At 41.4% G+C, this 17,057-nt stretch overlaps 1 protein-coding gene across 7 annotated transcripts in view; it reads right to left on the bottom strand.

Annotated features, from left to right (window-relative positions):
• Positions 1-354: 354 nt before the first annotated feature.
• The window catches only part of myom1b (myomesin 1b), a 37,944-nt gene continuing 21,241 nt past the window's right edge, over positions 355-17,057 (bottom strand). For all 7 annotated transcript variants that reach the window (XM_042220990.1, XM_042220986.1, XM_014333642.2 and 4 more), the window contains 27 exons: positions 16,320-16,461; positions 15,893-16,092; positions 15,627-15,680; positions 15,178-15,302; positions 14,870-15,053; positions 14,478-14,652; positions 14,279-14,400; positions 9,276-9,472; positions 9,060-9,186; positions 8,368-8,552; positions 8,158-8,272; positions 7,921-8,077; positions 7,730-7,836; positions 7,587-7,631; positions 7,355-7,491; positions 7,121-7,265; positions 5,756-5,815; positions 5,414-5,481; positions 5,207-5,320; positions 4,359-4,446; positions 4,232-4,270; positions 4,037-4,142; positions 3,684-3,847; positions 3,412-3,448; positions 3,227-3,249; positions 1,605-1,660; positions 355-1,464 (listed from right to left, as the gene is read on the bottom strand). In XM_042220990.1, the coding sequence (XP_042076924.1) occupies positions 1,204-1,464; positions 1,605-1,660; positions 3,227-3,249; positions 3,412-3,448; positions 3,684-3,847; positions 4,037-4,142; positions 4,232-4,270; positions 4,359-4,446; positions 5,207-5,320; positions 5,414-5,481; positions 5,756-5,815; positions 7,121-7,265; positions 7,355-7,491; positions 7,587-7,631; positions 7,730-7,836; positions 7,921-8,077; positions 8,158-8,272; positions 8,368-8,552; positions 9,060-9,186; positions 9,276-9,472; positions 14,279-14,400; positions 14,478-14,652; positions 14,870-15,053; positions 15,178-15,302; positions 15,627-15,680; positions 15,893-16,092; positions 16,320-16,461 (3,233 nt within the window). In that variant the 3' untranslated portion in view covers positions 355-1,203. The remainder of the gene's footprint in view (positions 1,465-1,604; positions 1,661-3,226; positions 3,250-3,411; positions 3,449-3,683; positions 3,848-4,036; positions 4,143-4,231; positions 4,271-4,358; positions 4,447-5,206; positions 5,321-5,413; positions 5,482-5,755; positions 5,816-7,120; positions 7,266-7,354; positions 7,492-7,586; positions 7,632-7,729; positions 7,837-7,920; positions 8,078-8,157; positions 8,273-8,367; positions 8,553-9,059; positions 9,187-9,275; positions 9,473-14,278; positions 14,401-14,477; positions 14,653-14,869; positions 15,054-15,177; positions 15,303-15,626; positions 15,681-15,892; positions 16,093-16,319; positions 16,462-17,057) is intronic.

Here is a 17,057-nt window from a genome sequence, read left to right as displayed (position 1 = left end):
AAGAACATAATAGTAAAAATGGCTTTTATCTAATTAGAAATGTTCTGGATATTTGTGCTCTATGACAAAAAGACAATACTTTTTTCGTGTCCCTCTTTTGTGCTCATTGTAAAGAGAGTGTCACGTTATCCTGAGGATACGGCAAATGATTGTCCTACAACAAATATCAGAATTACAGTGAAGGGGGTGAGTTGTGTCCATGCTGGTGGTGGATCTTCAGGCTGTCCAACTTCTACAGAAATAGTGATCGGGAGTGAAAACGGAACAACTCGACTGAAACAAGAGAGTGAAACGTAAAAGGTGAAGAATTGAAATCAAAGTGACACGACTCAGAAAGGAAAGACAGAAGGTGGAGGAGGTGGGGAAATACATGCTTTTTTTATTAGTCTCATCAAAAAATGGGAAAAGGAAGAGAAACAATAACCTCTATTGTTGGTATTAACAGTGACCTCACAGTTTTCACTGCATCAACATCCAGGATAATTACTAATTATGGACTGGGGAAAATGGTGTGTTATATAAATAATAGTGAGTAGACAGTGAGCTGACGTGTACTGTTTTCTGCAGAAGATAACATTTAGAGTGAATGTGAATAAAGTGGAACACACATAAGTTTAAAATTTCACTGAAACGCACATTTTTAACTGTTTTGCTACAAATTATATTTACTTCCAAAGCACACCATCGGAATAAACCCCAGCACATCTGTCTTAACTAGTTTATTTCTTGCAGGTTGAGAAAGATAGAATTGAAATTTGTGCCGTCTCTGTGAGATTTTTCCCACAATTTAATGACACGGTTTCAGTAAATCTGACAGCTGCACGCAGTCTGAAGTACTTGTCTTGTCAGGTTTGCTGGGAAATCCACATAATTTGTAGCAAATGTAAAAACATTTATGTTTTTAATAGACATTCCACACTAACCGTGACATTTTTTCATAGTGGCAGCCACAAATAAGCTTCAGATTTTCAGTGAGATTTGTAATTATTGGACCAAATGTTCACATACAGTATTAATCATAATCTTAAGTAACTCTTTTCTTTGTACTTTTTTTGGTGTTCAGTTTCATCACCTCGGGAGTTTATTTGACTGATTTCTACACAAACCATCAAACACCACCTCTTTTTTTAAAATCTTTTTTTCTTTTTAACTTTTTCCAGTACGCATCATTTTTACATATTTACGACAAGATTTGGACCGCTTTTATTTTTTCTTGCCGCCCGCCTCTTCAGGGATGAACACACTTACGGTGAAGTCCCCGCTCTCTGTGCCGTACTTGTTCTTCACCAGGATGCTGTACTTGCCCGAGTCTGACGTGTTCACGCCGGTGATGGTGAAACTGGCGAACTTGCCCGACTCGAATTTCAGGATGCAGTGCTCATCAGACGTGATCTCTCTGTCGTTCTTCAGCCAGGTGACCTCTGGCACGGGGTTGCCCGAAATGTTGCAGGTGAGATTGAGAGCCTGAATGGAAAATAAGGCACAACTCAGTTACACTCAGGGCAGTCACTGTAAAGGTTAAGACTCTTAGTTGAAGACAGTGGGCCATGTCAAAGTTTGCTATATGATGTGCAAACCACATGAATTCAGCTAAAACTGTTTACCTTGCCCTCTTGTATGGTGACCACATCAGGGAGGCCTCCTGCTACTCGAGCACGATCTGAAAAGTAACAATATTAACTAATGAAAAATGATTTTCAAAAACAAAGCATGTTGCACACAGTGCACGCAAACTGTGTTTTTATCTAACATGAAAGACTTTATGTGGCTCAGAACAGTCTTCGGGTTAGTATTCATGTTCAGGGCTGTTGCTTGTTGTTTTTAACACATTCCAACTTTATTGCAATGGACTTAAATTTGCAATAAATATGGTAAACTGGCTTTTTAAATTACAATCTCTGATTTTTTTAAAAAAAGAGTTTTTCTTAATGTTTTTAGAATAAACTATAGTACTAACTGGAGTTAATTTAAACTTCACAGAATAGAGCTCACTTTGACCCACTGAGGTTTATAGTCATGGTAAAAAGAAAGTAGCTACACACTCTCACTCTCAGGTTTTATGTATCAGGACATAATAAAAACAGTCTGGTTCTTAGCAGGTCTTAAAATACAACCTCAGATGAACACAGTATATTCTACAGTGAGACTGTCAGGGACCTGGATCTAAGCAATCCAGGGTCCCTGAGCATTTATGGACTTGTACATTATATGTGTTTTTGGTGTTGCTGTCCTTCATTCTCCCTGCTTGCAGGTATGTGTTTGTGTGTGTGTGTGTGTGTTAGTGTGTAGTCTGTGTAGTTGTTGTGTGCAGTTAGTGTGTAGTTAGTGTGCAGTTAGTGTGTAGTTTGTGTGTATCTGGGAGCACCTGTTACAGGTGCCTTCAGGCCTGGTAGGTGTGGCCTTGCCACACCTGAAGACAATCACACAGCTGATGAAGCCCCGTCGGAGGAGCTACTTAATGGTTAATGGCCTGTATTTGTATAGCACTTTACTCATCCCTAAGGACCCCAAAGCGCTTTACACATTCAGTCATCCACCCATTCACACACACATTCACACACTGGTGATGGCAAGCTACATTGTAGCCACAGCCACCCTGGGGCGCACTGTAAGAGTGTGGTGGAGCTCTCTCCGACACTGGATCATTGCGTGACTTCACGTTAGTCTCTCGTCCAGTCAGTAAGGTTAGTCTGCCGCATTGCATGTGTCTTACAGCTGCCTGCCCGTTATTTCCCCAGGAGACGCGTGGAGACTAGAGGGCAGTGTGTTGTTGTTCATCTAAAGTTGCATTTAACTCATTTTTAGACCTTTTCTAAGGATTAGATGAGTTTTTAAAATTGACAGAGGGTGTTTCTTTGTATCATGTCAGCACGTGACTTATCCTTTGTTACTTCTACAACTCAGTTTAAGTAGTTGACACAAATCAAATACACAAATGACTCTAACTAGGAATGTAAAAATTGTTTGCTTTCTACAACATGTTATACTTTAAGTCAACGGAAGTGGAGGAAGAAAATAAATTGAGGAACTGAAATCATATTAATAGTCAAGTTACTGAGCCCTGGTTGTACTTTTAGTCACAGTAAAGTTAGCTACATAATTTGAAACTCATTTAAAAGCAATATATTTGCAACCTGTCTTCATGAAGATTCAGCATCTTCATTATCAGATCTGAAAAGGCCAAATATTAAAGAAGTGGAGCTATTGTAAACAGAGTACTACTTACTTCTCTCTGCAATAGCAGCAGCTCTGAGGAGAGAATGACAAATTAGGTCAAAGTTGAGAATGACAAGTGACAATTAAGACTTCTACTTTTCTTTACATCATTTTTCCTTATATGAGAAAAGCTTTGCTGGGACTGTGGCTACATACAGAAAAGAAATGTTAGTTATAGGCTGGTTAATGACTTACTTGAGTCTCTGGAATTCTGCAAAAGCATCATCAAATGCTGTAAAACAAAAGTTGTAAGAATCAGTTTTACAGGCCAAGACACATCTTTGTGTCGCACAGCATACAATAATTGCAAAACATCACGTTAAAGAAATCTAACTGATAACTGAGGTGATAATTCCTACAAAAGAAAATCAAACTTTTCACATCATGTAAACATGTTGGAAGCTGGCAAGATGAAAAAAGTTTAAGATGTGAAATCAGCCCAGTTATAAAGTCACTTAGACACTCACCTTGACCAGAGAGGTCAACGGTCCTCCTGAGGCCACCTTTTCCATCGTAGAACTCGATGGCATATTTGCCCATGTCTTTCTCTGTGGGCTCTGTGATCTGAAGCCACAGCTGCTCCCCGACCACGCCGCTCTTTATGCGGTCAGAAAAGGCAATTGCTGAATCCCTGTCAGAGAGACGATATGAAAAATGTATATGTTAAAGGCCACTTTGTGACACAAAAGCACAGAAGCGTCTGATAAGATGAACACGTGGTTTAATCCTGACAACTCACAACTGAAAATTAAATATACATCAGGTATAGATTTGATTAAAAGTTGCTTTTTTTGTTCAAGTCAACCAACCAAAAACCTACTTGTAGTGCCATGTGACTTGGAGCAAGTCGTTATAGTAGCTGACAAAGGTGTAGAGTCTAATGCCCTCATCTGTGCTTGTGATCTTCAGTGGAGTGGAGGAATTGGCTGCAAAGATAAACATCCTTATTTAATGTGTGTTGGGTTAAATATGTACTACATATGACATCATCTGTGGACTAAATATTTCTTCTTACCGATAACACTGAAAACTTCATTCATCAAGTCTTTGAAACCTTAAAAAAAGACACATTTTATCACCCTAAGTGGTTCATTTGCTGCATTTGTTTCTGATTTCATTGTTGTATTGCCATACAAAGTTACCTTGGTCTGTCAGATTCAGGGTGGAGGTGTCCTGTCCTCTGTCATCCTTCAGAATCACCTCATACACACCAGCATCCTTCTTGGAAATCTGACAGCAAAAATGCAACAGCAAATTAGCTCAGGAAGGTTTTGCAAAAGGAAATTAAACATATTCGTCTGAAAAAGGCAAGCGCTTCTCTTCAGCTAGGGGCGCTGCAGTGCACACGTATATGACGCAAAAGCAAAAATAAGAGGCGAACAACAGCTACGAAAAAAAAAGAAAAGCATTCTCAGGCAAAAACGGGAAAACCAGAGGTGGCCGTTGGCCCATGGTCACAACAGATAACTGATCCCAACTTTAAGTCTTCTCCAGATCGGGCTGTCGACAATGTCTGCTGTGTCTGCGGGGAGGTCGCGCTGCAATGGGACACATGTGACATCATGTTTATATGCTGAATTACCTGTGAGGAAAGCATGTCATAATTGGACAGACGTTTACAGACAATACGACACGATGGGATGTGAGGGGTTCGTGAGTTATACAGTAGATAAGGGACAGAGATGGGTTAGATGAAAAGAGAAGACAGAGATTGTGACAGAGCAGTTCAAATGTCTGGCTTATTTCCTGTTTTATTTTGAAAATATTTATTTTCTCTTGACTTTTTTTCACCTGTGCCCAGTCAGCCCTCCATGTATATAGTACATATTCCTGTCTCTGTTGGAAGGTAAGGACAGAAAGATCCACACAGAGGGAAACAGAGCAGCACATTTACAGCCATATATGCAAATGAATTCAAAGGTGGTTATACAGTACAGAAATATACACACATATATACGGATATTCACACTTCACTTTCTCACACTCTCACCTGAGCAATTTCCAGTTTCAGCACTCCCTCTGCAAAGCCGAGGTGCTCGTCCACTTTGATCTGGTGTCTGTCTTTGTGCCACAGTGCAGAGGTCTCCTTCTTCATGTTGCCCACCTGAATTCCAGCACAGCAGGATGATGTTTTCAGAGCTCAGTTACATTAAAAAAGAAAAAATGTACAAGTAAAATCTCTAAAACACAGGCTCACCTTGCATTTGAGTACAACGCAGCATTCTGGTGTCACTTCCCAACTCAAGTACTCGATAAAGTGAGGGCCTGGAACAAACGTCGCAGGTAAAATGATGACAATCGGGCAAATAATGAAAACTCAATTCTGTGAAAAATTTTCATAGAGCTGTTAATCTGATTAATGAATCTTCATCACTTTTAAGCAAAAATTCCAAATTTGCTGGTTTCAGCATCTTCTGTGTGAGTTACTGTCAGCTTTTATATTTTTTGTTCTGTTTTAAATGTTGAAGAAAAAGATTAAGCCTCTGAGAATAACACAGATCCATCAGTCATTAAAATACTCTTGTGCTCAGGCGCTTACCTTGTTTTCGGAAATACTCCTTTCTCTGGAACTCTGATTCCTTCTGCAGCTGCTTGAACACTGAAAAATACACGAATGACAGTTTTCATAAATTGTGGTTCAAAACAACACAGATACCATTAAGTGCAATTAAATGAAATTAGAATTTAGCTGGAGCTATTACAACATGATTTCTAAAATGTTTCAGTGGCCTCTAGTGTTCATATGTTGCAGATGTTGAGTTCTCACCAGACACTTTATGAGCTAAACCTGTTAAACTGCTCTATCAAAATAGCAAATAATTGCAGCAACTCAATGCATTTAGGCATGCAGACATGGTTAAGAAAAACTCTTGTTCAAATCAAGCATCAGAATGGAAAAGAATGATTTAAGTGACTTTGAATGTGTGGCTCAGTATTTTCAGAAACTGGTGGGATTTTACCCAAACAACCATCCCTAGGATGTGAGATAATGCCACATTGATCTTAGAGGTCGGAAGAGAAAAGCCACCCTGCAGCTCAGGAAGTAGAGCAGGTCATCTGCTAATCAGAAGATTGTGTGTTTGATCCCTGGCTCATCTTCTGAACCTTGAGTTGCTCTCCGATGCATTTATTGGAGTGTGAATGTTAATTAGAAAACACTAGAAAAAAGTGCTTGCCTCAATGGACGAATAAGTATGTTATATAAATGTTTTTATATAGCACTTTTAATCCTCAACTATAATAGAAAAGCACTATATAAGTCCTTTTACCAATAACTATTTGTTAAGACCAAGGTACGCAAAAGAGCATCTCAGAACACACAACGCGTCCAGTCTTGAAGCAGATGGGCTACAGTAGAAGACGTGCCACTCCTCTCTGCTAAGAACAAGAAGCTAAGGCTACAGTTTGCATGGCCTCACCAAATCTGGACAACAGAAGATTGGAAAAACACTGTTGGTTTGTTATGTACCAATTTCGGGTGCAACATTCTGATGGTAGGGTCAGAATTTGGCAAGTGCTTCCTACTAAAAGCCACTTTAACCATATTTAAGTGATCATGCCAATGAGAAACATGAAGAGGAATAATTGGGATTCAATATCTGGCCAGTCGCAGACAGACTGGAAGAAGCAGGTATCAAACCATCTACCACCTGAGCCATAATGGCCTCTGGTACAGTCTGCTCTACTGCTGAAGGTAAAATCATTTTGGTTGTTTCACATGAGAGATATTATTTAATTTAATTTGTGGGGTTGCCACTTTCTATCAAACCTAATCAAAATATACCCAGCGTGGCAGAGTGTTAAATTATTTTAAATGGATAACGTTCTGAGCTTTTTATCCTTGACTGTACACATTCATTCACAATTAAAAGTCATGTTTTCTTTTTTTTTTAAATAAACATACCATCCCCTATCAGTACCAAGCTGGACTGGTTGGTAGCTTTTCCATCCTGCAGCTGGAAGGTGTACGTGCCCTCATCCGCCGGGGTCAGAGACTCCATGGTCATCTCAATCACACCGGTGTTCTTGTCAAAGTTCATCTTGTATTTCTACCACCCCAAATAAAGCAGCAAATATTTTACTTTAAAACACAGGTAGAGCACACAAGTAAAATATCTGAACGCAGATTCTCACTGACCTCCCCCTGAGAGACAACATTATCGTTGAAAACATAATCGACTTTGCCGTTATTGGACATCTTCTCCGCCTGCAGCCAAAAGCGAACGCGGCCCTTTTCCAGCAGCTCCACAGCTAGATCTGACTTCAGAGGAATAACTGGTGTAAAGAAAGTGATGAAGAAATAGTTAGAAAGTCCGTCCAGTTCATGACAAACCACTAAATAAAGCAGAAATACCATGTGAAGCACATACTGGGGAATTTGTGGTCATGACTGATCTCCAGCAGCCTCTTTAACTCTGAAAAGAAAACAACAAGAGATTCAGGATTCAAGATGAGAAAAGCAACACATCATGTAATATGAAAAATCTTCTTTTCTCTCAATTTTCAAACCCACCTTCCTCAGAGAGAGTGTAGCTGGATGAAGCACCGTCAGTGTGAGTGACAAGACATGAGTAAACTCCAATGTCCTCCTCCCCGGGACGATTGAAAACAACTTTAGACCTGCAGAGGAAACACAGAATTCGTGACATGAGAGGTGAGAGGGACGCTCAAATAGTCTTAATGTTAAAAATGTTGCCATCTCACTTGGTTCCCTTGGTCTCTGTGGTCAGGCGGGAGGTGTCTGTGATGTCCTCGTAGTTTTTGGACCACACAAACTTGGAGTCGGGGGTCATGTTGCCACATTCAAAGTTCAGGGAGATGACACCGTCGTCGTCGACATCTACGACTATCTCTTTCGTGCCTAAAAAAACAAGAAGGTAAAAATCTCATCTGCTCAAATTTTGTAGTGTCAACTTCACTTGTTCCATCATTTCATCCCACCTGGTTTGGTCAGAGCGGGAACCGGCTCTGTCACGTCTGAGACTTTTCCTACTCCAGCTTTATTCTGAGCACGCACACGGAACACATACTTCTCTCCCTCCTTAAGATCCTTAATCTGCAAAAAAAAGAAAGAAAGAAATGTTGAAATATATTTGTGATATCCTGCTAAAACTTGGGAATCTCTCAGATAAATGCACTCCTGATTAGCACCTTTGTATATGTCTTTTCTAAGGCTTTGGTGTTGACTCCTCTCCACGCCTCCTCTGGTGCATCTGCTTCCTTGATGTCAACATAGAACCCGTTGACAGGATCGCGGCCCTGGTACACAGGTGGTTTCCATAGCAATACCAGAGAGTCGTTCCGCGCCTCTCTAATCTGCAGATCATGTGGAGGTCCTGCAGCCCAGAAAGATGACTGAGGCTAAATAACAAATCCTTTTTACTCAGTCACTTTCAAGGTTCTGTAAATCCCTAAAGTGATAGTGTTGTCAGAAACCGTGTCTATAACATGTAAATATTCAGTTCACAATTCCAATAGAATAGAATAGAATAGAACTTTATCGTAATTATACATGTACAACAAAATTGTGGGTACAGCAGGAATAAATGGCAAACAGGAGAAATATGTACAATTAAGACATTTTCATGGATGATGAACATTTGTTTTGGTATTTTTTCTTATATTTATAACATAAAGTGACTTTCTTCAACATTAAAAGTTACCAAATTATCTAATAATTCATTTTTTTTGTATCATTTACCATATTTCTCTGATATAGTTGTATTTATGTGCAACATCGGTGACAGAAAAATAAAGCAGTGTGCATTGGAAGGTTTTTTTTTGTTCATCAAATGGTTCATTAAAATATTCTCTCAGTTGGTGAAACATGTGGCCCAACCAACCTGGGACAGCAATGGTCCATTCTTCACACAGGAAGGTATTACTGGGCAGCGACGGGATGCCGACACCAGCCATGTTGGCTGCTCGCACCTGAAACTGGTACTTCTTATTCTCCTTCAGATCGGACACCTGGAAACGAAGACACAAAGACACTCGCCCCTTGCACATTCAGCACATATAACTTCAGACTCGGATGGTGTTTTTTCATATCAACCCACCCTGTAGGCCCTCTCGCTGACAGCCTTGATGTTGGCCTCGTGCCACTTTCCCGGCACGCCATCGATGACCTCACGGTAATCCACAAAGTAACCGGTGATGTCAGCGCCTCCGATGAAAGATGGCTGCTTCCAGGCCAGCACCATGGAGTCACGCACGCACTCCAGGACGGTGATGCCATAGGGTGGAGCGGGAGAGGCTGAGACGCAAATCGCAAATTAATACGGCAAAACCTCGGCGTGAAAACTGATGTAATGGGAAACTGAAGCGCCACAAAAGATTTGATACTTTTAATTCCCACACCTCTTTTTTCCCTATGAAGAGCTTCAGTGTCCCATTATTGGAAACAGTTTACAGCAGGAACTCACCAGCAGTTACTCTCCTTACAATGTTAAAGATTACTGGATAGTGGGTTCAGAGACAGTTGTAGGTTAATACCTGCTGTAACAACATCTCGTCCAACCCAACACATTTGTAACCTTAATGCTCAGTGACATTGAGATTTTGGGAGTTAATTGTTATGTCTGCACTCTAACTATGAAGTGAGCAGCCGTAAGATTATTAAATTATTTTTCTCTAGTTCCAGATTCAAAAGATAAATAAAGATTAGTATAATTTAGAAACCACTGTTTTATACACTGAGTCAGAAAGTGTGCAGTTACATGTTGCTTGTTACACTGTATTCCTGGTAACAAAGGGCACAGCGATTTCAGAGACCAGGTTAAAGGAATGACTGGGAGCCAAAGGTCTCCACAAAAGCAGGATCAAGTAACACTGTGATAATAAAGCAGCCTGTCGAGTACAAATAGTCACATGAACTTTATACCCTCTCCTGATTAGGAGTGAGAATGTGGTCAAAGCGTCTGGGAGGTGGGTGTCTGATTAAGTCCAGGGTGCACTCCCAAAAAGGTCTCAGGTCACAAGTGTTCTCTTGGTTGGATGACCCACTTTTCGAGTACAGGGTGTGATTAAGGGGCTCCTGCCATGAATTGCTTTGGTGTCTTTGTGTGTTAAAGTGCTCTGGGTAATCAGAGGAGTGGCAGGTCCTGAGGTGATTGACACTACACATATAAGTTAGGGTTTTGGTGGCGGCCAGAAAGCATGAGTTAAACCCAGGTTTGGCGGTGAATTGGATTGACTTACCTTCAAAAGTTACTATTTGTACCTACAAAACTGATGTGAAGTCAAGGCAGAATATATTTTTATGGCTCTTAAGTGGGTAAAAACTGTACTTTTCTTTGTGGTTTTATTTGGATTTGACAAAAGGTTTTCCTCGGTGCTCACCTGCTGACTCTCTCTGGGGCTTCGCTTTCTCCCGATTACCATCTACTGAGAACTTACGTGCCTGCGAGGCGTCAGGCTCATCAGCCGTCTCCACAGCCTGATCCTGAGCCTCAGCAGTTACTGGGTCACAGTGTGCAGCTGTGATTGTGTCAGTATATGATTCAGAAATTGGGCCTGACACAGGCTCTGAGTGCATGTCTTTTGCCAGCTCAGGGGCCCGGGACCCATCGCCTCTCTTGCCCCACTTGTTTTTAGTCTCCCTGGGGTCAGGGTCTGTGAGGTCTGAGCTAGCAGCCCTGGCCCCTTCCCTGGCTTCACTGTCAGCTTGAGCTTTATTGCGCTTTTGCATAGTGTTGGGAGGGAACTGGACAGTGTCATGCGTTCCCGTCCAGCGTGGCCTGTGCTCAGTTAGTTGTCCCACGTTACCCCCCGGCCCCATCTTCGGCAACACACCGTGTAGGATGCCGCCCCCTACGGGTGTTAGCAGAGAAAAGCAGAAGAAGCTTTTTTAAAAACAGGCACAAATCCATCCACAGCTCATTTCTCAATCGCACCACATTAAGAGAACAGAATAAGAAGAAACAAGCACAAAAACATTAAAAAGCAATATTTGCTGAACTGGCAGTCAAATACAGAACAATGTCTTCATCTGACTGGGAGTGGAAATGAAGACAAGATGACCAGCAGGTGACATCCATGTTAGCAGGCTTCAATTGGGATTATGAAAGCACGCAGGCACGTAACACAGAACAGCCGGCCAATAATGTGGGTGCGCGGCTTTGCTCTGGCCCTTAATGAAAAAACTCATGACTTTAGAAACAATGCCAACAGATTCCATCATCTCTTAGATTACAGCTCCAAAAGTGACGTAAGTTGTATATCGAGACCAAATGTAACAGCACACCATGATCTAATTCACGGGTGGTAGTGCTGTGTTTCAATTACTCTGAGTTTTCCTTCAGTTGCAAGTGAACTCAAAGGTTATTTCAGTGTTTTGGTGGCACATTGTAAAATTCCAGTACCAAAAAATGTAAAATAAAAGCAGAATGCAATGATTTACAAATCTCATAAATTTGTATTTTATACACAGTAGATCATAATCTTCCTTCTCTCACCCCAACCGGTCGCAGCAGATGGCCACCCCTCCCTGAGCCTGGTTCTGCCGGAGGTTTCTTCCTGTTAAAAGGAAGTTTTTCCTTCCCACTGTCCCAAAGTACTTGCTCATAGGGGATCATATGATTGCTGGGTTTTTCTCTGTATGCATTATTGCAGGGTCTACCGCCTTGAGGCGACTGTTGTTGTGATTTGGCGCTATAAAAATAAAACTGAATTGAATTGAACTGAACTGAACTGAATGTCAAGTGTTTAAACTGAGAAAAAGTGCCTTTTTAAGAAGAAATAAGGTCAATTTGAATTTGATTGTTGCAACACATCTCAAAAAATTGGAACAGGGCCATGCTGTCCCATTCTTGTCTGATAAAGAACACTAGCTGATCAACAGTCCTGGGGCTTCTTTGCTGTATTTTTCATTTCATGATGTGTTGAATATGTTTTGACTTGGTGAAACGTCTGAACTGCAGCAGCCTTCTCCTATGAAGCCATGCTGTTGTTCAGTAGATGCAGTGTGGGGTTTAGCATTGTCTTGCTGAAATACATGAGGGCTTCCCTGAAAAAGAATCTGGATGGGAATATTTGTTGCTCTACAACCTGTATATACCTTTCAGCATCTATAGTGTCTTCCCAGATGGGCAAGCCGCCAATTCCATAGGCACTAATGGACCTCCATACCTTCACAGATGCAGGCTTTTGAACTGAGCACTGATAACAAGCTCGCTCTGCTTAGTGACCTATATAACAGACAGTGATTTCAGTGAGGCCAACCCGCGACAGAATTATGTCTGTTTTTAATGCAGTGCCACTTGAGGGCCTGAAGATCGCACACATCCAGATTTCTCCACACTCTCTGAATCTTTTGACTTCAAGTTGTACACCGATTTATCTTACAGATCTGACTGACTGACCCATCTCTATTTTTGAGAACCTCTGACTCTTTAAGATGATCTTTTTATACAGTCATACTACTTACCTGTTACCATCAAACTCAAAATGAACTAATATTTTTCATGAAATTAAATGTCTCACATTAAACACTCATTTTTATGTTCTATTTTGAATAAAATATGGTTTTATCAGATTTTTAAATCATTGCATCCTGGTTTTAATGGAGGTTTTACACAGCATTCCAGCTTTTTGGGAACTCGGGCTGTATAAATTTAAAGGTTTGTCATATAAAAAACTGCTGATTGTTGTGCTGAAACAATCTATTTGCATTTGCTGCATCGGTCTGTGTGGTTTCAGTAACAGTTGTAAAATACCCCCCAAAAAGAATTTCCTTTGGAATCTCATCTTAGTTTTTTTGTTCTAAGAAAGTGAAACTATTCTGATTGTGAAAATGCCCAAATCTGACGTTTGTGTGCAAAAGTTCATGGTTTCCTTCAAAAACCAGCATAATCCTCCTCTTATGGGCACAATTTAGTTAAGCAGCAAAGTCTCAGGCACAGTAAGGCATCTATTTGTTAAACCAAAGACTCTGAAGTAACTGTCTCCTTGCACATATGAGCATCACTACTCGTTTTTCTAATGATGAATCAGCCTTGAAGACTGTGTTGAAGTAACACATTATTCCAGCAGAAAAGGATGTCATCAACAACACATCTTTCTTCTTAAAATATATGTGCACTGGCATTCTTGCTAAGAGTGTTTCACAAGGGATAACGAAGCATGCTGCTCAGCGCAAAGCCAGCCAGTGAATGAGTGACATCCAAAGGCTGAAAGTTGTGTTAGTATTAATGCAGAGAGATGTTACTGTTAGGGAACACGTGCAGGAATTTAGAAACAGCATCATTATTAAAACAGTAACACTGTTTCTGTTGCTGGCATGCAAAGTACGTGTTAGGGTGCAGTTTATTGACTTTGAGTTGAATGAAATAATGTAAAAATATTGAGTTATAAAGAATCAGATCAACGGAACAATAACATTGGTAGCTGATAACAGGGGGGGTTCGAATGGTGGTACCTTTAGCTCTAATGTGGGGTTGCCGACACATCCTGTGCCCGAGATAGGATAGGGGAGATGCGGGGAGGTGGTGGTGATAGTGGTGATGTGTGACACTGAGCTACTTTGTAACGACCGCTGAATTGGATCGCACTGACCCAAATTAGAGGAAGTCTACAAGTCCTGACCCCCAGCCCCGCCTCAGGCTGTGCAGGGAGGAGGAGGCGCTAGAAGAGATGTGGCCAGACAGGGTAGGAGGTAGGTAGAGCATACGACAGTGCAGAATAATGTGACAGGGTGACAGAGTGGAACAATGGTGGAGAAAGTGTGGGAGCTGAAGACATGTTTCAAGAGAACCGTAGCCTACAACACAATTCGTGGTAAAATATCAAGAAAAATCAGCTTGTTGCATTATTTCTTCCACATAGAGAGTCTGCTAATGACAGCAGTGATCAGTCTGTGGTGTTCAGTGCGTCCAAGAGGTGTGCCTTGTTGAAATTTCCAGCACAACTGGCTCAGAAATGCACAATATAACACCAACAGTTTAGTTTTTTTAACATCTCTAAACAAATCTTAATCTAAATAGCAGTAAACTGGAATTATTAACGTCCTCTGATTACTACATTACTTTGTTGTATTTAGATGTGATGGATCCACTGTACTCACCAATAGCAGCCTTCACCTCCACAGCCTCTGACTCCTGGGAGAACTGGCTGATCCCTGCAGCGTTCACCGCCCTCACCCTGAACACGTACTTCTCTCCTGTGATCAGACCGTGGCAGATGAACCTGTAAATGCAGAAGGTGCAGCAGCCATGAATTTGTATCAGAAATCGCTGAAAGAAAGCAAGAGGGGTCATTTTTACCTGGTGACATTCACGGGCTTGTTGTTGCAGGGCTCCCACACGTTGCTCCCCACAATGCTGCCCTCGATGTAGTATCCCACTAACTCTTTGGCATTGCAAGACGCTTCCCAGGACACAACAACTGATGTGTCCGTGTTTCTGGTGGGAATAACCTTTCCTGGGGCAGATGGGATATCTGCACACAAGAATAGTTACATTTTGGGGCTGAGTCAGTGCTAACATAATATATTTGTACTGTGCAAATGTTCAGTTTCATCAGATCTGTGATGCAGGAGTCATGACTGCAAAACAGGTCTGGGACCAGTTTGCCTGATAGCATTGTATGACAAATAAGACTCTTAATATCTAAAAGAGCTAATCTTCTCTATGTTTATGTTTATCTCTCTTCTGACCAAGCTTGTCTCCAACTGTGGTGGCCTCAGTCGGGTCAGATGGCTCGCCAACACCGGCAGAATTGCAGCAGCGCACACGGAAGCGGTAGGCTTTTCCCTCTGCGAGATCAAACAGCGCAAAGCGAGGAGACTTTACTGGGATCTCCGTGTTCACCCTCTGCCAGCTGTCTGTACCGGAAACACACTGATGGGCAAAGAGGAAAACGTCACACTGTCACTGAAACTCAGGCAATGTAACAATCTCATATGCAGGAAAACAGAAACGTTTAGTTAAAGTGCATCTGAGGAAAAGTGGAGGAATAATTTACCTTTTCCACATAGTACATGACACCCTCAAGCCCTTTCTCTCCGGGTGGCTTCCAGCTCAGCACCACATAGTTTTTGGTTGCCTCTGTCACCTGCAGATCACAGGGTTTGCTGGGAACAATGCCCTCTGATGGTCAAAAGAGAAAGAGTTAAGTCTCCAAAAAAGAAAGATTGACCCTTCAACACCAGATGGATGTATTAAGATCACATCCACCACTTATTGGAAAATGCATCTATTCAAGAAATGTTATCATTCCTTTCTTTATTATTTTTTAATAATTACATTGATAATAAATAGAGCATAAATGAAAAAGCACAGGTGCTTCTTCTTCCCTGAATGTGGTTAATAAGCCTGAATCAGGTGGACTCAGAGTTGGAGAATTTTATAATCCACTTCTACTTGAGTCACTCTCTGATATAAATCATCATGCAAAAGCATTTGACCTCCTACCTGCAGGCTCCTCCTCCGTGACAATGATTTGGCCAGTCCAGGGAGCAGAAGTACCTGCGAACATGTAGTAGATCAGTACAGACACATTGTCAGTCCTGTGATTTTCTGTGAGCTAAATGTTTTCTATATTTTGCTCCAGTGTCAAAACTAATGCCCAAACTACATCTTTTATTCTTCAAAATCCCTAAATATGTTTAAGAGTGTTTGTGCATCGGATGCTTTGATCGGATTCACGATACAGTCAAATTCCTCTCTGTGTCAACTACCTCTCATGCGGGCGCGGTCAGCTGGGTCCATTGCAGCCACCGGCTCCGAGACTCTGGATGGGCGGCTTATGCCACTTTTGTTTACAGCGCGCACACGGAAGATATAAGAGCGCCCCTCGACCAAACCAGTGACGGGGAATCGGGCAAACTTCACTGGGGTGTCATTGCACTGAATCCAGTGAGTGGTTCCGACCTCACACCTGTGCGTAAACATTAAAATATTAGTATGTCACATTCAGACTTTTGATTTTATTTCAAACACCTAAAGACTACTTGTTAGTCATGTTATCACCAATATTGTGTTGCCTTATTCCTCTGACATTCACTTGAGAAAGACTTTTATGTGTTGCATTGATAGCTCATTCTGTGGTGTCTATCCAGTTTAGCTTTGGAGGTTAGAGTAGCAGGAAGCGACACATTGACCAACCTGTCCACAAAGTAGCCCAGAATCGAGTTGCCACCATCAACAGCTGGCTGCTTCCATGCAACAATGATATAATCCTTGTTGGCATCCAAACAGCGCACATCCAGAGGGGCTGCAGGAGCTCCTTCGACCTCAGCATCAGCATCTAACAGATGCAAGAAGAATATCATCAGGACAGTATGAGCGCGCTCTCTGAACGTGCACGTTCTATTGTTTTATTCAGCTATAGCTCAGCTTTATTTTTGCAATAAATTGACAGGATGTTTGATTTATAGCGAGTGGACCATGTGGGTGAACTTTGCAGCTGCAGGGTTCAATGCCAGGAATATTTCAGGTCAAGCAGGAGGACAGAATTAGCACAAGCCTGCGCTGAAGGGAGAAGGGATAAAAGAGGTGACTTTTAAATAAAGCAAACATGCCTGTCATCTGTAGGTAAAGTCAGGACACTAAGGAAAGAGACAAAGGTTTTAGAATAGAGAGACAGATTTATTTTAAACTGGATATGTGGGGGAATAACGTCTGGAATTTACATCCTTGTATATTGTAAAATTAAATATTCACTTTGTGTTTGCTTTTTATTTTGGTTGTTCATTGGCTCACACAGCTATCCAGAGAACACTGAAATGAATCTGTTGTTCCTCCTTAAAGCAGATATTTACTAGGGGTGCAACGATACACAAAATTCACGGTTCGGTTCGATACTTTGGTGTCACGGTTCGATATTTTTTTGATACAAAAAAA

This window comes from Haplochromis burtoni, unplaced genomic scaffold, assembly GCF_018398535.1.
Source record: "Haplochromis burtoni strain Fernald_Lab_line unplaced genomic scaffold, NCSU_Asbu1 Contig_58, whole genome shotgun sequence".
NCBI classification, from domain to species: domain Eukaryota; kingdom Metazoa; phylum Chordata; class Actinopteri; order Cichliformes; family Cichlidae; genus Haplochromis; species Haplochromis burtoni.
The sequence above is the reverse complement of the archived record's forward strand: the minus strand, read 5'-3'. Positions and strand labels throughout refer to the sequence as shown.